The sequence below is a fragment of the Chlorocebus sabaeus genome, chromosome 11 (genome assembly GCF_047675955.1).
Source record: "Chlorocebus sabaeus isolate Y175 chromosome 11, mChlSab1.0.hap1, whole genome shotgun sequence".
NCBI lineage: Eukaryota > Metazoa > Chordata > Mammalia > Primates > Cercopithecidae > Chlorocebus > Chlorocebus sabaeus.
The window spans coordinates 102382494-102410013 of NC_132914.1; the positions used below are offsets into that span (position 1 = coordinate 102382494).

At 34.6% G+C, this 27520-nt stretch overlaps 1 protein-coding gene across 1 annotated transcript in view; it reads left to right on the top strand.

Moving 5' to 3' along the window:
* WASHC4 (WASH complex subunit 4) overlaps window positions 1-26293 on the top strand; it is a 61610-nt gene extending 35317 nt beyond the window's left edge. The window contains exons 20-33 of the mRNA XM_008004499.3: window positions 10-126; window positions 1173-1341; window positions 1602-1756; window positions 3301-3375; window positions 3898-4002; window positions 6462-6596; window positions 9152-9260; window positions 13892-13958; window positions 14400-14486; window positions 17160-17307; window positions 20195-20291; window positions 21301-21497; window positions 21827-21926; window positions 24025-26293. Coding sequence (XP_008002690.2) covers window positions 10-126; window positions 1173-1341; window positions 1602-1756; window positions 3301-3375; window positions 3898-4002; window positions 6462-6596; window positions 9152-9260; window positions 13892-13958; window positions 14400-14486; window positions 17160-17307; window positions 20195-20291; window positions 21301-21497; window positions 21827-21926; window positions 24025-24092 — 1629 coding nt within the window. The 3' untranslated portion in view covers window positions 24093-26293. The remainder of the gene's footprint in view (window positions 1-9; window positions 127-1172; window positions 1342-1601; window positions 1757-3300; window positions 3376-3897; window positions 4003-6461; window positions 6597-9151; window positions 9261-13891; window positions 13959-14399; window positions 14487-17159; window positions 17308-20194; window positions 20292-21300; window positions 21498-21826; window positions 21927-24024) is intronic.
* Window positions 26294-27520: the final 1227 nt, after the last annotated feature.

A 27520-nucleotide genomic window follows, 5' to 3' on the forward strand; every position in this document is an offset into this window, starting at 1 on the left:
TCTTCTTAGTACATGTTCAGTGCTTTGCGCGACTGTGTACCTGCTATGATGCATGCAAGGCATTTAGAGTCCTATGAGATACTTCTGGATTGCTATGACAAGGAAATTATGGAAATTTTAAATGAGGTAACATCATATTTGAGATTGAAAAGCTTAAAACATGTTCGGAATGTAGTATTTGGAAAAAAATGTTCGATTGAAGCAGACTGTCACTGAGTTAAATTTTTTATAAATTGCTGGGTAGAACAAAGAACTATTTTTAGTTACAATATCACTGTTATGCTAATTGGTCTGTAATTCATTTATTTAGAAATCAGACTAGGAATTAGGAAATTTTAAATTTACTTTTGTTAATAGATATTTTAATTTAAAGTTGTTTATTAGAAGAATGCAAATGTGAAATGGGTTTGAATGTTGAAAGCTGCTAATGGTCCAGTTAAAGCAACTTAACTATTAATATTTTACTGAATTTTATTTGCAGAGCTCCTAAGAGAAGGAAATTGTATATTTAAGAGATTTAGTGTGTAACAAAAGTAATTTGAATCCAGTATGTGTGCCCCTCCTTGTTTTAAGGAAATATATATTATAAACATTGATATCTTTGAAATTAAATTTCCATCTAGTGATATTTTTATTTGGAGGGAGGAATTAAAAATGAGGAAATTTCACAATATAATCCTACCTGGGTTTGGTGAAATTGTGAAAAACTTCTTATAATTTCTTGTATTAAATATTCTTATTTAGGAAATAAAATACATGCCTGGCTAGTAATTTAGAACTCCTTGGTAGACCAGAAAAGATGATTAATTTTATTACCTTTAGCACAATGAATTTTGTGATTTTTTTTTTTTAATGGTTATTACAAGAAAGCTTTTTTTCTTTTCTCTCTTGCATGTTCTCATGACCTTTCCTCCTTTGTTGCTGGTTTCCATAAATTTTATGCTTTAAGTTGCATATTCATGTTCCTTATAATGATACCATCAATCATTAGTTTTATATTTTCTTTTCAAGAGTATTAGCCTTAAGGTATTAGTGAAAATAAAGACTTAGAATTTATGTAACTGCTTCTGACCAAAAAACTGTTGGTTTAAAAAGGAGCATAGACATGTAGGGAAACAATACAATTGTAATATCATTTTGAAAAATTAAAGTATCAAATCTTTTGTGAATAGCATTTGCTGGACAAATTATGCAAAGAAATAGAGAAAGATCTGCGACTTTCTGTGCATACTCATTTGAAGCTGGATGACCGAAACCCTTTCAAAGTTGGCATGAAAGACCTGGCTCTTTTTTTCTCTCTGAATCCAATTCGGTTTTTCAATCGTTTCATTGACATTCGGGGTGAGTGTTTTGCTTTCCTTCTTAGAGTCATATTCTCTATTTTTTTTACCCTACCGTTAAATAACAAACAAAACTTTGAGGGTATATTTAAATTTTGTGTTGTTATTCTTTAATTACATTTTGTTTCTTTTCTCATTTTTATTAATACCATATTTTAAAGGAACAAATCTGATGTTCAAGGATAAGTTGATGTTTTTTCCTTTTTAGTTTCATTTCCTTTTCTACTGTTTCATAAGTTGAATTTTTTTTTTTTTTTGTAGCTTATGTAACTCACTACCTAGACAAGACTTTCTACAATCTAACAACAGTAGCCCTTCATGACTGGGCCACTTATAGTGAGATGAGAAACTTAGCTACTCAGCGGTATGGACTGGTTATGACAGAGGCACATCTTCCCAGTCAGACTTTGGAACAGGTATAGTATAAAATTCTTTTTTTTTTTTTTTTTTTAGCATACTCTGACTGTTGGCCATAACAGTCCTTTTTAAGGAAGTCTATTTTCTTTTTGCTTTAGTTAGTATGTGTTTATTTTTTAAGAAATTATTTGCTGTATAAAATCTTATACGTGACAACAGTAAAAAATTAGGTGCTGCTAGATTGCTTTATAAAGGAATTTACCACAGGCATCCTACTTATATTCAGTCTTCTGAGCATTTGAGATATACATATATATATAGATTTATATACAGCTTTTCAGAAACCATTAGGATAGTGAGGTGACTTCTGTAGAATTTTAAGAAGTTCAAAGTCACAGTTAAGGATTTTAAGCCTGGTTATAGTATATAAAATTTAATATCTTAGGAAAAATGGTTATTTACATGATTATAAATGTGTTTGTTCTTAAAATGAGGAGTATAGGAAAACATTTAGCTTTGCTAATTCAATTAGTTAATGTGCAGCATGGCATTATCTCATGAATATAATAATTTATGTTATCAGATAATTTGCATGGAGTTCTTTCTAAGATGATCCAGATAATATTTACCAAAAAACATTTATTCAGTTCTAAAATTTGAGAATTCTAGTTTTCCCTTTATCTTGCTGCATGTAGGGATTATTTCTAGGATCAGTTTGTATATCCTTTCGTTCATTCATTTATATAGGTAATATTTATTGAGAACATGCTAGGCACTGAACTATGTTTAGGAATACAAAGATAAATAGAAATAGTCCCAGCTCATGTAATAGCCTCTGGGAGAAAAAATGTATAAACAAATTAAATATGATAAAAGTTATAATGAAAACTTAAAAAGGTATTGTGATGCTCCTTTGAGCCCTAATTAGAAAAAACTGTGGAACAGTTTATATGATACCGTTGGGTGTTAGAGTAATATCTAAAGAATGAAGGATTCTTAATAGATAACTTGTACTATTTGAAAGTTGTCTGGTGTGATCAAAAGAAGCATAACAGTTTGGAATTAGACTTTCTAAAGTCCCAAGGTCCTGCTGCTTCCTAGCTATTTTGCCTCAGAGAACAACGTCCTTAGCTTCATTTTTGTCACCTGTGAAATTTAGAAGAATGATACCTCATATTTTAGAATTACCTATAAGGAACCTTGCAAAGTACCTGAAAAGTAGTATATATTTTATAAATGTCACAGCATATTCTGACTACCTTTTAGAATCTGGCCATTAGTTTACTTTGTAGAAAAAATGTAGAGAAGATTGTTGAAGAGACAAATATTCTCAAGGCTGGTGGGGAGATGACTGTGGGTCATGGATCTTTGAATATTTAAACTTAACTGTTTCTGTCTGCACAAAAGATAAAGTAACAAACAGCCAGGTTTCCCTAAGGAGATAGTCTTGTCTTTTAACTTTTGGTCATACCTTTTATATAGTTCTTTAAAATAACTTAAAAATATTAGGAAACAATATAATCAATAAGTCACTATGCTGATACAAGTTTAACTGATTATTTTAATGAATTATAATAAAACTTTCGTGTCTATTATGTTGTAGGGCCTTGATGTTTTAGAAATTATGAGAAACATTCATATATTTGTGTCCCGATACCTCTATAATCTCAACAATCAGGTGAGGAGCATTTATAAATTTTTTTTTTTTTTAATGTGGGTGGAGATATAGTGGGAAGGCTGAGGGGGCAAGGAATTGATTCTCATGGGTGAAATTAAATGAAACAAAAAATAATTGTTTTCGAGGCCTTATTTATTTTTTTTGCTTTGATTGTACAAGTTGAGTATCCTTTATTCTAAATGTTTAGGACAAGAAGTGTTTGGATTTCAGATTTTTTTTTTGGATTTTGGAATATTTGTATCATACACCAGTTCAGCATCCCTAATCTGAAAATCCATAATCTGAAATCCTCCAGAATCGTAAACTTCTGACCACCAACATGACGCTCGAAGGATCGCTCATTGGAACATTTTGGATTTCAGATTTTCGGATTAAGGATATTCACCTGTACTATCTTCTTGAATGCATTTTCAATGAAATTGTCTTTAATGAAATAGATTCTAAAATTTTCTTTGGATAACTGTCTGACCAGTGTTTGCTATGGGTTGTGTTGTTACTGAGCATAAATTTGTTTCATTGCAGATTTTTATTGAACGAACAAGCAATAACAAGCATTTGAATACTATTAATATTCGGCATATTGCTAATTCAATTCGAACACATGGCACGGGAATTATGAATACAACCGTAAGAACTTTTCTTTGGGGGTTGGGTGGGTAATAGACCCCTGTTTAATAGCTTGGAACGTGGTTTTCTCATAGAATATTCCGGCAAACATACACAACTAGTTTATATTTTACATGAATTTCCATTTTTTTTCTGGTTAGTAATTAAAATGTCTGGTCCTAAAATTGTGTTGGATGTGATGAGAGCTGTGATACAAAAGACACTTTAGGGTAGATTACCATCTCAGAGCCATCATTATGAAGAGCACTAGATATTTGAGGACATCAGCACATTAATATATGTGTGTGCACACATATATATATGTTTATCTGTGTTGATTCTGTGATCTCTGAAAGTTTACTTTTGAAAGTGAGCAATTGATAGTAATTTATTTAATGTTACTTATGCCCTTTTTGGGGCAGGGTTTACTAATTATTTGATGTCCATATAAATAGGAACTTACTAAAAATATATTGAATCTTCTTAGAAATGGGCATTCACGGCCTAGTGTGGTGACTCACGCCTGTAATCCCAACACTTTGGGAGGCTGAGGCAGGAGGATCACCTGAGGTCGGGAGTTCGAGATGAGCCTGACCAACATGGAGAAACCCTGTCTACTAAAAATACAAAATCAACCAGGCGTGGTGGCGGGCACCTGTAATCCCAGCTACTCAGGAGGCTGAGGCAGGAGAATTGCTTGAACCTGGGAGGTGGAGGCTGCAGTGAGCCGAGATAGGGCCATTGCATTCCAGCCTGGGCAGCAAGAGCAAAACTCCATCTCAAAAAAAAAAAAAAAACCACGAAAAGGGCATTCACTTGAAGGAATCATTTGAACTCGTATGCTATTTTTCTGTCTGTGGAAAAACAGAAGTCTTTCAATTTACCTGGTTTTCAGAGCACAATTAATTTCTCCTTTAGGGCAGAAGACTGTGAATGCTTAAGTAGTACAGTATTATTAAACACATTTGGAGTAGGGAATTGGGAGAAAAAAAGTTGGGATCATTTTAGTATATGGTGGGAAGGCATTGAAGATTTTGAGCCAGTGAGTGATATGATTGGACCTCCATTACAGTGGTTATCAATATAGAAATGAAACATACAATTTTAAATTCCAAATAAGGAGTCATCCATGTAATGATCATGTTTGTACCTTTGAGGATAAATAAAACTGAACTTTGGAGCATAAGCTCTTCCTTGAGTTTTGTCATCTATCAAATATTCATGTAACAGATAAGAATGTATTTTATGTGTCAGGGATTGTGCTGGGCACTAGTGTGAGAAAAAGACATTTCCTGCTTTCACAGTAATCATGGGGATGTAGACGTTCATCAGTTAATTACACTAATGAATGTAGATTACTGATGTCTGTTGGTGAAATGAGCATAGAAGGATAGAAATCAGAGGATGGCAGAATAGTTACCCACTATTAAGAGTGGAAAGGATTAAAAAAAAAAGACTGTTGAAGAGATTTTTTTTTTAAATGCAAAGGAACAGAAAAAACAAGGAGAATAGAATGTTTAAGCTGCAAGATAAGTTCTTGAAAATCATTCCTTTCCATAATTGAGTAAATGAATACTGAGTAAAAAGGGCACAAATTTGTCAAAATCATTAGTAATACTTGAGAGTTGGTGGGGGTTGGAAATGAATTTAGGGTTTTCATTTGTAGGTTGGAATTAATCTTATGCTATTTCTGCCTGAAGGTTGGAATTAATCTTATAATATTTCCATTTGTAGATTAGAATTAATTTTATTGTGCTATTTTGACTTTAATCTCAGCTCATACCTCACTTTCTTAGGATTTTCTGAGTCAAGGTCAGGGCTTTTTGTTATTTATTGTCAAAGCACACACATACTTAACATTTCGAGAAATAATTGCAGTAGAGATTTAATAATTTATGTAACAATACTTGTTTAAAATGTTTGTCACCTGTTCTAGAATATAAACTCTGTGAAGACAAGGACCATGTCTAGCATGGGAGAAGGCACGTTGCCTTGCATGTAAGAAGTGATCAGAAATATTTATGGATAGATAATTGAATGTGTGGTATCTTCAGGAAGGTTCAGAGAACACCATGTTTCTTACTTTAGTGTCATTCTAGACCTGTAGATTAGCAGTAAGTAATCTTATTGATGGAGGAGCATAGAAACTTCTCACTGGACCATGGCTTAAAAACTAGGGTCTTGAGTCTGGTTTGTGATTCTCACTACAGCCTTTAGTCCTATCATGAGAATATTTTCCACTTTTTTCTTTTCTTTTTTTTTTTTTTAGTAAAAATATGTAAGAGGAACTTATAGAAATTTTTGTGACTTTGAGCAATAAAAAACATTATTGAAATATTCTCAGGTCCTATATGAAATAGACTTATAAATAGTACTTTATAGGTAGTACAAATAGATAATTGTTATATAGTAAAATTGATTTAAATTGATTTGAATTTTTATATTAACTTTTTTCAACTTTTTGAATTTTAATTTCATAGGTTAATTTCACCTACCAGTTTTTGAAAAAGAAGTTCTATATATTTAGCCAATTTATGTATGATGAACACATCAAATCCAGATTGATTAAAGATATTCGATTTTTCAGGGAAATTAAGGACCAAAATGATCATAAGGTAGGCTACCTGTTCTTTTTAAGGTGTTTGATTCAGCTGTTGAATATATGGCAAATGTGTATGCTAAAATTCATTACTTAGATCTCTATTGGGGTTTTAGTTTTATTTTTCGTATAATTTCTTACTCTACATTATCTGTAGGCTTAAGGTAAGGAAAAAATTAAATCATAAATGTAGCCAGGTGATACTTTTATTTTAAAATAATATAAAAGCAGGACATGCTTATTTTGAAACATTTAAGCAATACAGAGTGAATAAACTGAATATCCACCTTCATTTTTCTTTGCATTCCATTTTCTGGAGGCAGTCGCTAACAATGTAGTGTGAAGGCTTTCAGATATCTTTGTATATAAACATGTATATTTACACACATATATTGCTTTTTGGTAGTAAAAATGGAGTAATAGTATACATAGCATTTTGCACTGTGCTCATCACATGTCACTACATACAGATCTGCTTCATCCCAAGAGTTGATAGGGATACATCCATGTATATCATAACTTATTTAACCCTCTTCTGTTGACCAATATTTAGGTTTTTCTAATTTTTCATTCTTACAAACAATGTTACAGTGACATCTTTACACATCTATCTCTGTAAATATAGACTTTCTGAAAACTTCCTTAAGGAGAAATTTCTAGGACAAAGAATATGAACATTTAAAATATCGGTACACATTGCCTAGCACTCCAAAAACAATTCACTATTGATATTCTCGCTGATAGTTCATACAAATGCTGCTGTTAGCCGGGTGCAGTGGCTCATTCCTGTAATCCAGCACTTTGAGAGGCCAAGGTAGGTGGATCACTTGAGCAAAGCATTTGAGACCAGCCTGGGCAACATGGCGAAACCTCATCTCTACTAATAATACCAAAATTAGCCGGGCATGGTGGCACATGTCTGAAGTCCCAGATGCTTAGGAGGCTGAGTGTATTAATCTTTTCTCATGCTGCTGTGAAGAAATACCTGTGATTGGGTAATTTATAAAGGAAAGAGGTTTAATTGACTCATAGTTCTGCATGGCTGGGGAGACCTCAGGAAACTTACAATCATGGCGGAAGGCACCTCTTCACAGGGTGACAGGAAAGAATGAGTGTCCAGTGAAGCGGGAAGCCCCTTATGACAACCATCAGATCTTGTGAGAACTCACTATCATGAGAACAGGAGGGGAAACTGCCCCCACGATTTAGTTATCTCCACCTCATCCCTCTCAGGACATGTGGGGATTATGGGAACTACAATTCAAGATGAGATTTGGGTGGGGACAAAGGCAAGCTATATCACTGAGGCACAAGAATCACTTGAACCTAGGAGGCGGAAGTTGCAGTGAATTGAGATCATGCCACTGCTCTCCAGCCTGGGTGACAGAGCAAGATTCTGTCTCAAAAAAAAAGAATGCTATTGTCCTTTCACCTTCCAGGCTGTTTTCCCATAGTGAAGTGAAGAGTCTGTTGGATTAAGTGGCAGCAGGTGCATGTAGCCATGTGGTTGGAGAACCAGTAGGCTTAGATGGGTCCTATATTTGATTTGCCATATACGGAACTATTTTAATTACTTTTCTTAAGATTCACCTAGTAGTTCCAGCTCTCTTGTATAATGGCAGTTCTCTTTAGTGCCAGAGTAGCAAAATATTACTTTCTCATAGGATAATCTGATAAAATTACGGATTACGTTTGTCAGTAGAGGATTGTATTAACTCATTTTTTTTTTGAGACTGTGTCTTGCTCTGTCACCGAGGCTGGAGGGCAGTGATACAATATCGTCTCACTGCAGCATCCGCCTCCTGGGTTCAAGAGATTCTCCTGCCTCAGCCCCCCGAGTAGCTGGGATTAAAGGTGCATGCCACCACACCCAGCTAAGTTTTTTATTTTTAGTAGAAACAGGGTTTCACCATGTTGGCCAGGCTGGTCTTGAACTCCTGACCTAGTGATCCGCCCGCGTCTGCCTCCCAAAGTGCTGGGATTACAGGCGTGAGCCACTGCGCCCAGCCCATTTTATTAGAGCAGAAATTCCTAGTATTTAGAGATAAATATTCATGCTATTATGTAAGAATTGCTTTATTATTACAAAATGAATAATTTCCTAAATCTCCTAATCAACCAAGACCAAAAAGTAGTTTTTTTATTGGTGATGGTTACTAGAAATTTTAACCCAGCTGACGTATGTTTATTGGGAAAGAGTATGTTTCTAAGTCCCTAATACCTATTCAGTCCACAGAAACTTGGTCACATATCTGTCAACAAGTGTTTCTGGCAGGAATTGGTTTCTTTTTTCTGTTAGAGTTGTTGGGGGTTAGGAGACTAATTGTGGTAGGGAAATTAGGTTAGTGGCATTGATTATTAGTCACTTTAGCTAATGTCAAAAAGAAAAAAAAATTATATTGACCTTGAACATTAGTAGTCTGTGAAGTTTTTATTAATGTTAATTTAATTAATTTTTAAGCACATTGAAATACAAAATTAAAAGGAGAGTGGTATTGGCATGGTTTATTTGGGAAGCATTTTGTGCTTTAGAAATCTTTATTAAAAGTAGCCTTAAAATTTTCTGTGTAGTATCCTTTTGATAGAGCAGAAAAATTCAATCGAGGCATCAGAAAACTTGGAATAACACCTGAGGGACAGAGCTACCTTGATCAATTCAGACAACTCATCAGCCAAATTGGTAAGTTATGATAAAAGTGTTAGGAAATCAAGTACAGATCCCTACAGTCTATCTCATATATTAACTGTTTCACACTAATAAGCAGCTCATGTGAAAGTCTGAGCTCAACTTTACTCCACTCATCTAATGTTTTTACCCCCAAAATTTGTAAGTATGATTAGACTGTTGCTGCAGAAATAATTGACAGACTATAGACTGATCATTTAAATAAAACCTCTTCAATTATAATAAAAGTTATTTAATAACAAAATCTCCAAGGTCATATTAATGATTGTAAACTGGTAAGTACTTATCAAATACCCGCTCTGTTCAAGGCACTGTTTTGGGCTTCTAAAAGGTTCACACAAGTTCCAATCTAAATGTGAAGGTATAAAGTATTTACATGAAAAGTTATTAAGTTCTGTGTTACACCATCTTACTTGTGCACATAATGTATTGTCCTTCTGCCCTTACAAGTGGAACTTGTCTTCTGATATATAGTACTTTATATTTAAAAGAACTACATTTCATAATAATCATAGCTTAACAAAACTTTATACTTATTTGAACTTTTCACATACATTATCTTTATGTTCACAATAACCCTGTGAGATAGGCATGTAATTGTTTTAAAGATGAAAAAAGAGAAACTTAGAGAAAGAAGTAAGTCGTGTTTCTGGGACTTAAACCGGGGTTATTTAGCTATAAGTCCAAATGGATTTTATATTCTTGACAGTTTATATTAACACCAAACAGTATTATTGACTATATTTTGGGAAAATTATACCTTGTGAGATTGATTTATTCATTTATCAAGCATTTACTAAGCATCTGTTTTGCCACATTTTCTGTTAGGTGCTGGGAATACCAACCCCTTTGCTTTCAGGAGACTTTAGGTTTACCAGTGGGTAATATGTTATAAGCAATTCATTGTGGAGTAAAGTTTTATCAGTTAATCGATTTGCATATTAGACATTTCTATTATGTTTTAGTGCAAGAACTTGGAGAATTTTACCTTTGTAAATGTTTTATTATAAACCAATATGAAGTATTGTCAAATAAGTACTGTTTTCTTCAAGAGGACATTTAATATTAGGTGGCAAACTTACGGAGCAATAGTTCTTAACCTTTTTTGAGAATCTGAGGAAAACTCCGGGATGATTCTTCCAGAACTAATGCCTATATGACATATGGGCACAATTTTGTATATAATATGCTAGAGTCCATGTGCTTAAAGCTTGGGGTCTATAGACCTCAGATTAAGAGCTATCCTTCTAGAGCAGTGTTACTTAAGTTTTATTTATTCACATAAGCAGAATTTTTGTATCCTGTTAATACTGTCTTCACTATTATTTGTTTCATGTTTTTATTTTTTTGAAAGTGTAATTTTTCTGTAGAAATAACAGTTGTTAAATCATAGTCCTTAAAATGCTAGTCATTTTTGCCCTAAATACATAATCACTAAGTGTTCTTTGGTGTGCCATCTAGTGTCACCTTGATTACTACTAAGTTGCAGTCCACAGTTGGGGAATATTATCCTTTTCATTTTAATCCGTCATTTTACTCTTTATTCTCTTCTTAGAAAATATAAATTCTTTTTTTTTTTTGTGAGACAGAGTCTTGCTCTGTCACTCGGGCTGGAGTGCAGTGGCACGATCTCAGCTCACTGCAACTTCTGCCTCCTGGGTTCAAGCAATTCTCCTGCCTCAGCCTCCTTAGTATCTGGGACTTCAGGTGCCCGCCACCACACCCTGCCAAGTTTTGTATGTTTAGTAGAGACAGGGTTTCACCATGTTGGCCAGGATGGTCTTGATCTCCTGACCTCGTGATCCATCCGCTTCTGCCTCCCAAAGTGCTGGGATTACAGGTGTGAGCCACTGTTCCTGGCTAATACAAATACTTTACCTCTGCTTATAAAACACTGTAATGGGCTGGGCGCGGTGGCTCACGCCTGTAACCACAGCACTTTGGGATGCCGAGGCGGGCGGATCACAAGGTCAGGAGATCGAGACCATCCTGGCTAACACGGTGAAACCCCATCTCTACTAGGAATACAAAAATTAGCTAGACGTGGCAGCGTGTGCCTATAGTCCCAGCTGTTGGGGAGGCTGAGGCAGGAGAATGGCGTGAACCCGGGAGGCGGAGCTTTGCGGTGAGCTGAGATCGCGCCACTGCACTCCAGCCTGGGCGACAGAGCGAGACTCTATCTCAAAAAAAAAACAACATTGTGTAATGTGCTTTTGAGTCTGATAAATACCTTGAGAAAAGGTGTAAAGAATCTGGGAGCAAAATGGAAAGCCTTTTTGACTAATAAGTTGACTGCTGAAATAATAATAATTAACATTTATTGAGCATTTACTGTGTGCCATGGCTATTCTTAGTGCTTTATATGTTTTAACTCATGTGAATCTTACCACAACATTTATGAAATATTACTTTCCTTCATTCACTGCACGAGTATTCATTCAGTACAACAAATGTTTCTAGGTGCTGATGATATTTATGACAGTAAACAAAGTCTCTGTCCTTACTGAGCTTAATTTACCAGATGAGAAGACTGAGATACAGAGAGGTAACATAACATAATTTGTAGGTCTCTTAGCTAAGATGTGGGAGACCAGATTTGAACCCAGGTGGCCTGGCTTCAGAGCTTTTACTCTTAATTGCCGCTCTATACTAGGCATTCCTATTTTGCTTCATCAGACTTTGGTCTGATGGTTTGGAGGAAAACAATGAAACTAGACATTTGACTTTTTAAAGATGGACATTAAAAAAATTTTAATGTCATCTCTCATATTGGGATAGGCCTTAAAATAGATTCAATGTTAACTGCTATGTAGGGTTGTTGAAAACATCAGATAAGATAGTGTATGTAAAATGTATATTACTCATGATTATGAAATGTTAACTCCTTTTTACATTTTCGTCTGTTCTTTCTTTCAAGTCATTTCAATAAAGTTTAATTATAAATTGAGTTCCTGCTATTTGCCAGGACATGTTGGCTCTAGGGATGGAGCAGTGAAGAAGACAAAGGCTGTACTCATGGATCTTGCACTCTAGGTGGGGGAAGATGCAGACAGAAAAATACATAGTATGTCAGTGATAAGTGCTGGGTAAGGAGATATAAGGGGGCTGGGCAGTGCTAGTCAGTGATGTTCAGGGAAAGCAGGAGGTGACTTTTGAGCAGGGACCTAAATAAGGTCGGGGAGTAAGCCACGTGCATCTGGGGAAAGAGTCAACCAGACAGAGGCAACAGTAAGTGCAAAAGCCCTGATTCGTTTCACATTTTTGAAATACTCGTTTCACAATATTGAAATAGTCAGGGGCTGGAATGGAGTAAGCAGAGGTCTAAGTGGCAGGGCATGCTATCTGAACAGTAGCAAAGGGCAAGATCATGCAGGGCTGTTTTGACCACATAAAGAAATTGGGTTTTATTCTGAGGTGGGAAAGCCATTACAGCATTTTCAGAAAAAGCATGATAAGGGGCCTGGCATGGGTCACACCTGTAATCCCAGCACTTTGGGAGGCCGAGGTGGGTGGATCACCTCAGGTCAGGAGTTTGAGACCAGCCTGGCCAACATGGTGAAACCCCATCTCTACTTAAAAAAAACAAAAATTAGCCAGGCATGGGGGCGGATGCCTGTGATCCCAGCTACTTGGGAGGCTGAGGCAGGAGAATCGCTTGAACCCTGGAGGCGGAGGTTGCAGTGAGCTGAGAACACACCACTGTACTCCATCCTGGGTAACAGAGGGAGACTCTGTCTCAAAAAAAGAAAAGAAAAAGCACTATACGTTCCAACTTAGTTTTTAAAAATTCACTAGCGGCTCTATAGATATTATACAACACTGGGGAATGTGGCAGGATGCTAAAGGTGAAAGTAGGGAAATCAGGAGGCCAGTACATATTGCAGTGCTCCAGCCAAGAGATGGTGATGGATTGATTGGATAGGAGGATATCTGTGGAGGGGGTGAATGAAAAGTGGGTGGATTCTGGCTACATTTTCAAGGCAAAGTCAACATAATTTGCCCGGTAATTGGATTATAAAGTGTGAGAGAAAGGAGCCAGGGATGACTTCAAGACATTTGGCTTGAGCAACTGAAAGGATAGAATTGCCAGTTTCTGAGATAGGCAGAATTGGGGATAAAGATCCTGAGCTTGCACTGGACATATTAAATATAAAATTCTATTAGACATAAAGGTGTAGGCATTGGATGAAAAAACCTAGAGTTTAGAGGAGGAGTCCAGGCCAGACATATAAATTTGGGAGGCATCAAATAAAGATTTCTTGATATCACTTCCAATTGTGTGTGTGTGGGAGATTGAATCTCATTGTGAGAGTGGAGAAATTATTGATATTATAATTTTAAGTTTGACCATTTTAATGTAGTCAGCATTTAATGATTTTAGTTTATCAAATGAAAGTAATGTTTATTTTTAAATATTTAATATAGTTGTATATAAGTATATATTTTGAGTGTAGGAATATGTGACAGTTTTACTTTTTATGGAACAAGAACTGAAGTAAAATATAGCAAAATATTTTGGTACTTAGGAGTAGAAACCTTGTAATTTACTACTGTATATAACTATATTCCTATTAGAATTTAGAGTTATTTATATAAATATCTGATTTTTTTGTATGGTTTTTAAGGTAATGCTATGGGCTATGTACGAATGATAAGATCTGGTGGTCTTCATTGTAGCAGCAATGCCATTAGGTATGGATGCAAACATCATTTTTGCCTTGTTTATGCCATTTTAAAAATTATGTCCATTAAATATTTGTTACAAATGATATTGTAGATAAGGTGTTTGTTCTTGATATATTTTGAGATAAAATATGGAAGAAAACTATTCTAGATTTTTCTCAAATTTTAAGACTGCAGCAGACTTCTGAAAATATTTCTCTTAAGGTTATAGTTAATTTATCAATATGGTTTATGAATGCATGTAAAGATTACATGATTTTAAGGATTAAAATATTCATATCTAAAATTCAGTTTGGACCTAAAGTGGTGATATGAATAATAACTGAAATGCACAGTTGTTTCCAAATACATAGTTGAAAATTTTAGTGTCCTGCAGTACCACTTTCATATCTGTGTCAATTGTACATATTTTACTTGACCTAATAAATGCCTTCCCAAATTCTCATGTAGATTTGTTCCTGATCTTGAAGATATTGTAAATTTTGAAGAACTGGTAAAAGAAGAAGGTCTTGCAGAAGAAACGTTAAAAGCAGCAAGGTAATCTAAATTTGGAGATACAAAAAAGTGTGTTTATAAAAAACATTCTGAACAGAAGACTAGAGGGTAATACGTACTTTATATGCCACTGTTTTTATTATACAAAATTATGGTCTCAGTTTATGAAGTATAATTTTTAAGACTTCAGTATTCTAAGACCTTTCCAGCTTCTAGAACATGCTGTCCAGTATTTCAGCCACTAGCCACACATGGCTCTTGGGCACCTAAAATTTGGCTGATCCAAATTGAGATGTGCTCAAGTATAAAGTACATAACTAATCTTGAAGATTTAATATAAAAGGAGGAACGCCAAATACCTCAATCATAAAATTCATTTCACCTGTTTTCTTTTTACTTTTTAAAATATTTCTCTTCACCAACAGTATTCTAGAATGCCGGTCCCTTCGTGTATGTAATCTATAGCAGCACTGTAGCCACTACCATATATGGCTGGTAAACACTTAAAATATGGCAAATGTGACTGGAGAATTGAAGTATACATTTTATCTTAATTTAAATTTAAATAGCTAATGTCTATCTTATTGAACAGTGCAGGACTTGAGTCAGTTGTGATATTGTAACATAAAACGAGAGGCATGCGGAATTACTAAGAATATGTTTAGAAAACTGTATGTTTTATTCATACTTATAGCTGGTTATTGAATCAGGCATGAAGGGGCACCCCTGGGCAAAGGGGAGACAATTTGATAAAAAAGAGTAATGATAGATAAAAATCTGTTGAATAAAAAAGAATCAATGAGTCATAATGATAAGAAGGGTTATCAGAAGATCATAATGATAAGAGAATGAAAGTCATTTCTTTATGGAAGAATGCGTGTTAAATTTAGGGGGGGGATTATAACCATCACTGTAGTACTTGAAATCAAGCAAGAATCCCCAGTGGTTTCTAAAACATGAGGTGAAAAGTTTTTAGAGAACAGGATTCATTCAGTAATTCATCTCATGAAATTGTTTGTTAATTACAAAGGAGAAAACTGTCTTTACAGTGGAGAAATATATTCTACCTTGGCCAAGTGATCAAACTTAGCATCACCAGTAATGGGGCAGACAGATGTTATGTGGCCTCTTGATGCAATGTAATGGCAAGTACCTAGTTTGTATTCTTGCCAGAAGTGTTTATCCTGAATTTATTAGGAGGAAATGTCCTGAAAAAATTAGAATGTGAGCATTTTATGAAACATTTGGCATGGACAAAAAGTACAAGGAAATTGTTCTGGATTAGGAGAATAAAGAGACCTAATAATCATATGTTAATGGGTGATACTTAATCGTATCCTAGATAAGGAAAGAAATAGCTGTAAAGGACATTTGAGGAATAACTGGGGGAGATTTGAACATGCATTGTATATTAGTTAATACTGTATTTTATTCTTGGGTATAACAGTGTTCTGTGGCTTTGTAGAAAAATGTTTTCATTCTTAATAGATTCATGCCAAAGCATTAATGGACTAAGTGATAAAAGGTCCACAACTTTCAAGTGTTTCAGAAAAATAGAGAAAACAGTTGTGTCAAAATGTTAACAGGTGGTGAATCTAGTTGAAGGGTATACAGATGTTCATTATACTATATTTTAACTTTTTGATAGACTTGAAATTTTTTTAAAAAAGGAAGTATATGGGAAAATGCATGCATTTCTATGAGAATAAGGCCCCAGCACAAAAGCTTTGCTCTAGAATAGTCTGTTAGATAGCTTAGCTCTTTGCCAGATTACATAAGCCATGTGCAGAGTTAAGCTGTTTGAAGTCATGTGCCTGAAAATTGTTTAAATAGTTTGTGATGTGCATCTTAAAGGAAAGGATCAGACCTTTACCTTATGTTAAATGATGCCATTCACTCCAAAACTGTTGACTATTTGAAAAATATTTTGAAGCAATGTGAGGAAATCAGAGAGTAGGATATTGTCTTTTAAGATCTCTAGGGTAAAGCTGATTGCTAATTGTAAGATCCAGATTGGTGCAAGGGAGTGGTTGATTGAAGTCAAGGAAATGTAGGGTCACCATAATGAATAGATTATCTGCATAGACAGTGGAGACCTGGAGCAGGCATCCTAATCCTGCGTAATTGTAGGATAGTGGTTAAAAGGTTAGTAGATGTCTGCTGTTAGGAAGAAGTAGTTGAGTATTTGGGTAGTTAGATATAGCTGGATTATGTGAGTCATAAAGGAAGATTTCTTCCTTACAGTGGTGGAGGAATAATTGAAAGTGGTAGTAGCTGTACATGAGGGATGCAGGAGAAAAAGCAGCTGATGTTTTTGAAGATTGAGAGGGAAACTGAGTTCTTGAAAAGAGAGCCAAGTTTAAGTTGAGGTAAGGGAATGTAGGAGAAACGTTAGAGATTTAAGGGGAAGAGGAAATTATTTACAATGAAGAGGAGTTCTACAGGCCTTACTGTGGGAAGAAGAAATACGGAACTATTATTTTAAGTCCCAAGATGTTCTAATAGTCTATTTTTGGGACTAAATTTACTAATATTGATCAGTTTTCTGTCCATAAGAAAATGAGTTTATTCTGAACTCCAAGAAAATTTTTTTAGAAGTGTCTTATAGTGTTTCCTGCTTTTTGAATGTTCTTATGTAAATTATTGAGACATGGATTTTTTTTTCAAAGCCACGCTTCTTTTGAGAAAGGAACCAAATAATTTTTTGCTTTTTAGGCATTTGGATTCAGTCCTCAGTGATCACACACGAAATTCTGCTGAAGGCACAGAATATTTCAAAATGCTTGTAGATGTTTTTGCTCCAGAATTTCGAAGGCCAAAGAATATACATCTCCGAAATTTCTACATAATTGTTCCCCCTCTGGTGAGTATTTCCAGAACCTAAAATGAATTTAAAAAACAAAAATATGAACGAATAGATCTGGTTTCTTTGTAACATGAAATGCATACAGACTACACTATTAATTTCCTTGTTGTATATAAAACTAAATGTGATCTCAGTGAATGTGACATAGAATTTTTACTTGTTAGCTGTGCTGAAGGACACTTACTTATCGTTAGATTTTTTTTTTTTTCTTCTGAGATGGGGTCTTGCCCTGTCATCCAGGTTGGAGTGCGGTGGTGTGATCATGGCTTACTCAGGCTTGACCTCCTGGGCTCAAGCCAGCCTCCTGCCTCAGCCTCCCTAGTAGCTGGGACTACAGGTGTGCACCACCATGCCTAATTTTTGTAATTTTTTTTTCTTTTTAAGATACAGGGTCTCACTGTTACCCAAGCTGGTCTTGAACTCCTGGACTCAAGGAGTCCTCTTGCCTCAGCCTCCCAAAGTGCTGAGATTAGAGGCATGAGCCACCACATGTGGCCTAAGATAGATTCTTATTTTTTAAAATAATTACTGGAGAAATTTGAGTGTTTTTTAAGTTATATGAGTATATGCCATAGAATCTTTGGGCAGAATTATTAATATATAATTATTTTAAGTGCTTAATGTAGACTAGCTGTTATTATAGTTTTTTCTAACACATTTCTTAAAGCATATTGTTTCAAGATAACTTCTCTCTATTCAGTAGTAAATACTAACATGTAGACTAAATTTTTAATGCTTCTTAATGTGTTCTTGCTCTAACTCTGTAGTTGCTATCTAAAAGTAGTTCAAGTTATCAAAAACTGCATTATAAAAACAGCTGCTGGCCGGGCGCGGTGGCTTAAGCCTGTAATCCCAGCACTTTGGGAGGCCGAGACGGGTGGATCACGAGGTCAGGAGATCGAGACCATCCTGGCTAACACGGTGAAACCGCGTCTCTACTAAAAAATACACACACACCAAAAAAACTAGCTGAGCGAGGTGGTGGGCGCCTGTAGTCCTAGCTACTCGGGAGGCTGAGGCAGGGGAATGGCATGGACCCGGGAGGTGGAGGTTTCAGTGAGCTGAGATCTGGCCACTGCACTCCAGCCTGGGCTACAGAGGGAGACTCTGTCTCAAAACAAAAAAACAAAAAAACAAAAAAACAAAAAAAAACACAGCTGTTCCATTAGGGAATTTAAGAGGTATATATTAGTAATAAAGAGTAGTTTTCGCTTAAAGGTTCCTATAAGGTTTAAAAAAAATTGTAAGTAGATAGCTTTAAAAATCTAAATGTCACCCAGCAGTTGAAGCTCTTTATTAAATTTAATTTTGATCAAGAATAGTGACTTTTCATATTGCTGCCCAAGTTGTTAACATATCTTCTTACATATTAAAACCATTATTACCTATTGAAAGTAACTAATAGCCTGTAAACAGCTTTTTTCCATGAATTTTGTTTCTTTTATACATTTGTTAATTTTCTATCACAATTGTATTTTAACTGTGATATAGCAAAAAATGTTCATATTCATCTGATAAGAATCTTTTCATCTTAAGATGGTGTCAGACTGGAGGGCAGAGTGTCTTATTTGGTAATACTAGAGTTAACTTGGAGTGAGTTCTTACCATATTTTTTTAATTTGAAGGGCAATGTACTCAAACCATTGTAGACAGCAGTGAACCCATTGGTAATCTTAGGGAAAAGTCTAGAGTTTTACAAGGCAGTTGTTAGAAGTCGCTTAGTGATGGAGAAAACAAAGTGGATTAAGAGCACTACAAAGAAGTATAGAATCCTGTTCTTGTACTTGAGTTTGTAGTGTAGTTCCAGAAAAAAGACAAGCATAAATGAGATTTCTAAAAAAGATTGAATTAATGATTGATGAAAAATTCACAAGTAGGTGATTAATTGCTGAGTAAGTTCCACAGTCAAAAAAATGAAACTTGGTTTTGTTTCCAGTGTAGGCTTAGCACACTGTATATCATAATTAGTTGTTAAACACTTCTGCATTTACTCTTCTAGAGCTGTGCTATCCATGTGTAGTCATATGTGGCTACTTTAATTAAAATTTCATAAAATCATAAGGCAGGGCGAAAAAAATAAAAATACTTTTTTAAAAATTAAAAATTCAGCTTGTCAGTCACACTAGCCTCATTTCAAGTGTTCTGTGGCGGCTTGTGATTAGTGGCTTACTGTATGTACCGGATGGTGCAGATACACATTTCTGTCCCTGCCGATAGTGTTGCTCTAGACTCTGGACTCTAGATAGTAATCATTCGTTTAATCATAAGTACTTAATAACGCTGGTATATTGTAAGCTTCAGTAAATCTTTGTTGAATAAAAGATAAGATTAGATAAGGCATTTTGGAAGAGCTGAATTTTCAAGAGATGTACTGTTTTGAGGACTTCACACTTGAGAACATGAAAAGAAATAGTATTTTCGAATGAATTAGGTAGATGTAAGTAAGGACTGTCTTGCCTGTGTTTTTAAGAGTATTTGTGCTTTGAAGTAAAGGAGGCCTACTTTAATAACTCCAGGTTCACTTAATATATGACTTTGGGTGAGATAATACATCTCCTAAAGCTCAGTGTCCTTCTCTGTAAAATGTGCATAATATTTTATAATGAAATATACAAGGCACTGTTCTTGGGTTAAGTAGTGATTGAGGGAGTGCCCATATTTAAAGGACTTGGAAAGGAGAGCCATGAAGATACACTTGTATAGATTGTATCTTCACCAAGAGGGCACCTAAGTTAAATGTTTCAGATGAAAAGGACTGGAACCTAGATTCTATTCTATTCTATTTATAGTGATTCTATTTATAATTTTTGAAATGTCTGTTTTAGGAATTCTGAAGATTTTCTTAGTAAAATTGTTTTTCTGACATCTTGTTACATCTTTTTAGACCCTGAACTTTGTAGAGCATTCCATTAGTTGCAAGGAAAAACTAAACAAAAAAAATAAAATTGGAGCTGCCTTTACTGATGATGGCTTTGCCATGGGTAAGTTTAATGGAATTGTTTTTCCATTAATTTTATGTTGACCTTGTAATGGATTCTTAGAAACATTTTGCTTGAGAATAGGTCTATATGTTCTTTATAGATTTATTTTTCATGAGCATTTTTTACTATGTTTTTTAGCTGTAATATGTGATTGACAATACTTGTTTTCTATAGTTTATAACTTACTTAATGCCTTCTTAGTATTGCTAATCACTTGTCTACTTTGGCCTAATATTTAGGCTTTGTTTTTGTTGGGGTTGTACAGTTTTAACATCTTATATTTAGTTTCTCTGGTTTCCTTGTAGCTTCCTCAATTGCCATCTTTTTAACAGTCGAATTGTTTTTGTTTTTTTCCTGTCTTTTTGAGGCAGGGTCTTGCTCTGTCAGCCTGACTGGAGTACAGTGGTGCAGTCATGGTTCACTGCAGGCTTGACCTCCTGGACCCAAGCGATCCTCCCACCTCAGCCTCCCAAGTATCTGGGACTACAGGCATGCATCGCCACATCTGGCTAATTAAAAATTTTTTTGTTTTTGTTTTTGTGTGTGTGTGGTTTTTTTTTTTTTTTTTTTTTTTTTTTTTTTTTTTTAGAGACAGGAGTCTCACTATGTTGCCCAGGTTGGTCTTGAACTCCTGGGCTCAAGAAGTCCTCTAGCCTCAGCCTCCCAAAGTATTGGGATTATAGGCACAAGTCATGGAAATTTTTATTCTTTACCCTTACAGCTATATCGTTTCTCCAGGTGATTTATATGGCCATGGTAGTTATTTGTTTTCTTCTTAATTGACTTGTCTTTAGTTTGTTATACTTCTACATTGGTTTTAAGGAGGAATTAAGCCATTTTGTTAAACCTGTTGTTCATTTATGCTGTAGAATGTAACTTGAAAGGGGACAAACTTAAAATGCTAGGAATTACTACTCAAAATGTTTAGTGTTAGGAATTATTGGTGAAGGAGTAGAATATGACTTCTGTACTCACTGTAATTTAACCTTAGTTTTGGTGATGCCTGCAGGTGTGGCTTACATTCTAAAGCTTTTGGATCAGTACCGGGAGTTTGACTCACTTCACTGGTTCCAGTCTGTTAGAGAGAAATACCTGAAGGAGATCAGAGCAGTTGCTAAGCAACAGAATGTGCAGTCGGCCAGTCAAGATGAAAAACTCTTACAAACCATGAATCTCACTCAAAAGCGACTGGATGTCTATCTACAGGTAGAGGAGTCTAAGAGTCACATCTGCTTTGACTTACTGTTTGATATCCATGACTTCGTAATGTCTGAAAAGCAGAAGCCATATAGAAACCCCCATTTTCACAAGTGAAATGAATAGTGGCAAAAAGATTATATTTTAAAATGAATGCTATTTGGAAGCCATTTGACTCAGATCTTAAAAACGGTCGGGTTACTTATTTCAGTTTCTGTATTTGTAATTTCCACTAGAGCTTTTAAAAATAATAAGAGGCATAAAAATGCATATTTTTTGGTATTTTGCCATAATAAGTATTTTTGGTTTTTATTTCAAATTTTTAAAATTTACCTTAGGAATTTGAATTGCTGTATTTCTCACTGAGCAGTGCAAGAATTTTCTTCAGAGCAGACAAGACTGCGGCTGAAGAAAACCAAGAAAAGAAAGAGAAGGAAGGTCAGTGAGTGGTTTAAATTTGGAAAGACCAATAAATGTCTTAAGTAATAGATAGTAATGTACCGTTTTATTTGGTCAGACATCCAGCTTCTTTGTCCTTTTGGAAAATAACACAGACCTAGCAAGAAGTCCTTTAAAAAAAGTAAAGCCTATATAGATCTTGTGTGAAATTGAAAAGGAATTTATATAGTTTATGCATTTCACGCTTGGTAACCCTTTAAGCCCTTGTTCAGGATCATCTGCTTTTAATTTAAATATACTTTTCACAAGTTTGGTTTTTCTTTCATGGCCCAAACTGTATTAGATTTGAAGGAACAAATTAGAGGAGGACAGCTAAATGTTGCTGAAGGCAGAGCTGCTGCTGACTGATGTTGACTGAATGAGATGGGATAGATGATTAAAGAAGTATAAAATCATAGGGGCTATTTAGTTGTAGTAAATAGCATTCTGCCTTCTTTCATAGTCAGGCCCTGGAGACTCAGGCAATATAACCATAACAACTGATAGTGATTTCAGTGAACTTCAGTCAGTAAGGAATGGATTCTGTCCATTGTATTCTGTGTAGGATGGTGGAAAGGAATCTATACTTTTTAAGGCATAAGAGCATTGCTCAGTGTTTCATATATAACGTCCCCATGTTATATTTCTCTCTGATTTGAAATTTAGGAATCATCATCTTCTCTGAGGAACAGATGTTTCCCTTTTTCTGTCATGGAAATCGTATAGCGTACATTTCTCTTTGCTTGGAAGATCAATAGTAGATACAGCAACTAGTTGACCCTTATAATTTTCATGTTTACTAGTCTCCTTTTTGTCTTGTTTCATGAAGTTTTCATAAGTCAAGATAAAAAGCTCTTCATAAAACAAGATGTTTTTGTTAATCTTATGTTAATTTTTTAAATATGCCTTTTTTCTTTATATATATAGAGGTGACTCATTTGGATAGACCACTTAGATGAACTACCTTATTTCTTGACATTGTTGCATAAATTAAATATTACTTACTAATATTACTTATTAGGTGCGTATCCAGGCATTTTTTGAATCTAGACTAAATAAACATGCTTGAAAAAATTGTTTCAGCTTATTAATCCGGAAGATATTCAGTATTAAATGAAAATTTATACATATACATTTGTGTTCATTTTCAAGGATAAATTAGCAAAGCCATTTGAAAGAATTTGAATCAATATAAATTATGAAGAAACTCGTGATTGCCTCAGTTCTACTCATGTGTTTCATGATGCCAGACCTTTTCCCCAGCCCATGTGACTGGGAAAACTGTGGGTCGATTGGACATTTGCTTTCAGGCTAAAGCATTAAAACAAAACAAACAGCCCTTGGGTCTTATGGCAGTGGGATTTCTTGCTTTGGCCTGTTCCTCTTAAGGAACTCTCCAGGGTTGCAGTTGTTATGTATCACTCACATCACTGTTCTAAGACTATTTCAGCTTGCTCAGAGATATAGTCAGAGTTTCTGAATACATTAGTCAAACAGTCTTTGTCTGTTAATGAAATATGAACACATGACACTTTGCACAAAAAGCCAGGAATTCATTCTGTCAAAAACAGTGAAAAGCTGCTTCATTTAAAATTATTTTAAGAAATAATATGTATTACATATAATTTATTATAATAAGTTATAAATACAAATGGAAAGTTACTCATTCTGGATAGTTTTGATATGTGAGTTTGCAGCCATATTCCTACCAGGAATGACAACATACTATAATGGTCCTTTCTTGGCCCAGCTAGAGGAACTGGCGTGAGGGCAGCAGGCCTTTCTTAGACCAGCAATGTCAAGATTCCTGAGGACAGAAGAGCCCATGTGGTTTGAAACCCCACCCGGGTGCAGTTCTGAACTCCCTCAACTCCACCTTCATTAAAAACCAGTGGAAACAATTGCAGTGTTTAGCCTAGATTTAAAAAAATTTTAAAATATAAACAAGGTATAATTTGTGATGTTAGAGAAACATTTGATGGATGCAACTGTAATTTGAAGTTTGGCAATATAGCTCTTCCCAAATTTTTTTTACGTCTTAATTTATTGTTTAAAAGTGAACATAAATATCCATTATTATCTTCACTCATGCTTTCAGAAGAAACTAAAACAAGCAACGGAGACCTGTCCGACAGCGCTGTGTCTGCTGATCCTGTTGTGAAATGATACCGATGGTATTCACTGCACATATGATGAAATCGTCAGAATTGTTAAAACAGTGGAATGGATAAACTATTGATGAATTGTTTCCTGGGTCACATCTCTGGAAAATAGATGTTACAACTCTTGAAGGCAGTGCTTTAAACCTTTCTGTTTCCAAAGGCTCTACTTTAAAAGGTTGAGAATGAGATTTTAAAATTGGATTTTTGCCTGGACTTGAGGGGTAGAAGATGTTTCTATTTGATGTGAAGTTATAAAAGGGCAAATCCAGATTCATAAACTATCACCTCGGATTTCTTGTAATCTTCATGTTTGTAATTTGTATTTGCATAGATCTTTGATCTATAGTTATTTCAAGTCATGGGAAATTCAATGCATATACTATATACAACCAGTAAATACATGCTTAACAAAAGGAATGAGCCTGAAATTCATGAAGAATGCATATCAATATTCTCATAAAAGGAATATATGAAGATGGCTTTGATACTAGAGGTGAGGCACAAGTGTTTTATGTACTCTCAGTGTACAGTATAACTGATGATCATTCTTTCATTGTTAATTTCATGTGACTCACAAGAGCTGCTGATGTCTTTGATGAGACATTTTATAACTAGTTTACATTGCTTTGAGAACATTTAACCTCCAACAGCTGCTTTAAATTTAAGATTTACTTAGTACTCAGAAAATTCAGATAAAGCCATAGAGTCCTGTTTGAAATTTCACTTCTATTTTGGTTGAAGGCATGATGTATGATGTCAGAAAAAAAATTGAATGAATTATTTCTACATCCAAACTCAGGTTTCTTCTACATTAGATTGAATTGAAATTTTGGTGATGGTTTGGGTAGACTTTTTTTTTTTTATATCAAGTATAATTTAAGACAACAGATTAATAATTACACTGTTCAGGCTTTTTAAAAAAATACCACTGTGAGAATAAACAGCTAGTAAGATACATCACTTCCTGATTTTAAAAGTACAGAAAGATTTGAGTAAATTTCGTACCCAGCAAGCTGTTAGTTTTATTTTTGTAAAGGTATGTAAGTTATTAGTTAAATGGTTAATCATGGCCTTTTAAAAATATAATAAAGTGATACCTTTACAATGAAGACAAAAGTTTAAAACTTTCTAATACAAACATCATTTTGGGAAATGCTTGATTTTTTTCTATTGCATTTGTCTGCGAAACATTTCTTTGGATAAATCTTGCAAATGCTTCTAACATTATTCTTTGATTCCAGCTTTTAGAATGGATGTACAATGCCCTGTTTGTACTTACTGGTTAGGGTCAGGGTAACTTGCCAGCCCAGGATAAATACTTTAATTTTTAAATTTAGAAGAGACAGAATATGTAGGAAATGTTTTTTGTTTATTATGTAAACATGGCTTACAGAATTATGAACAGTGGATAGATTAAAGGCATTTAATATTTGTAATCCATAATAACTGTAGAAATGGCCCTAAAGCATGCTGCATAATTAATAATTTATATTTTCATTATTATAAGTTTATATTAATGATCTTGCATTTGATTATATCAAATTCGTCATCATTTTATAGCAACAGTATTGTTTTCTGTTTTTCTTCTCTAACTTCTCTGAAATCATCTCCTATTAAGGGATAGAAATTGTTACTAGAAGAGAATCACATGTTCTCTGGTCATTATCCCTACATGTGTAAATTAATTATTTTATCAATACTAGATAGAGTTCACATGCTGACTCCCTGGATACCTACAGTTAAGAAGAAAATGACAGACAACTATTTTTCCTTTAGGTTAAAATAATGTCACTGCAATCTGGATAAATTATAAGTTAATGTATTTGAAATAAGATCTTGGAAACAAGAATTTAAATGGTGTCAAACTGCAGAGCAACAGGGCTTCAGTATATTCACACCTAATACGTTCATATGTACATTTCGATGATGGTTTTTCTTGATAACATATTAACATTGATTTTATTTTTTCAGACATACTGTAATTTAAAAATAAATGTGAGCGTTTGTTTTAAGTTCACAGAAAACTTAATGATAATTCAGATTCTCAGGAATTAAGGACTAACCATAACATTGTCAGTTCTAATTACATTTTGTAAAAGATGGCAAGTTTGTTACCTCACTTGAGTGGGGTTTCCCTCTTCCCCCAATTCTAAGAGAATATAATGTGTATACTAAAACATTAATAAACATAATTTTGAAAGTTTCCTTCCCCTGGATGTTTATGTTCAAAATTGAATGTCATAAACCAGTAGTTCTTAATATTAACCTTTTTGGGGTCCCACTTAATTGAATGAAATGAAATCTATGGAATATTTTTTTAAAAAATGCATGCACATAGGTAAAAAATTTGAAGTATAAAATTGACTTCTGTCAATGTATTCCAGGTGAAAGAAAGGTATTTTCCTTTCCTTTATACATTTTTGATCTTTCCAGAGCTTTTTTCCAATAAAAAGAACCAATATGAAGTTACTTTAAATCCTAATCCTGGAAAGGGATTATCAGTATGCAGTGTTTAATGTGAGTAATAACTATAGTGCTATTTGCAAACCTGAGTTGAACTAAAACAATACAGTAGTCTCCCCTTACCCGTGTTTTACTTTCCAGTTTCAGTTACCTGTGGTCAGCTGTGGTCTGAAAATATTAAATGGAAAATTCCAGAAACAACAAGTTTCAACTTGTGTATTATTCTGGGTAGCATGATGAAATCTTGTGCTGTCCTACTCCATCCCGCCTGGGACATAAGTCACCCCTTTGCCCAGCATCTTCATGCTGTATGTGCTACCTGCCCACGAATCACTTGGTAGCTAGGTTGTCAAATTATTAGTGTTTGTCTTCCAGTAAGCCTTATTTTACTTAATAATGGCCCCAACGTGCAAGAGTAGTGATGCTGGCAATTCAGATATGCTATAAGAGAAGCCTGAAATTGCATACTTTAAGTGAAAACATGAAAGTTCTCAGGAAAGAAATCATATGTGGGGTGGCTAAGATCTGTGGTAAAAATGAATCTTCTATCAGTGGCATTGGTGACAGTGTTTGTTACAGTTGTTCTGTTTCATCATTAGTTATTGTTACTGCGTCTCTTACTGCGCCTAACTTATAAATTAAACTTTATCATAGGTATGTGTGTATAGGAAAAAAAACAGTATATATATGCTTAGATACCATCTGCAGTTTCAGGCATGCACTGGGGGTCTTGGTATATCCCTCTCAGATAAGCAGGGACTACAGTAATAACAACAGAGCCTTCAAAATATTACACTGGAGATGAGATACAATCCTGTTAAATACTACCCAGCAGAAATCATTCTTGGTGAAGTTAAATCTGGTTGCTGTTCCTTTTTTCTTCTGAGGCAGTAAATTTGTAAGATTGTGGGAAAGATGAGAAAATATTGGATACTTCATGTTGCTCTTTTATGCTGAGTCTGCTAAATG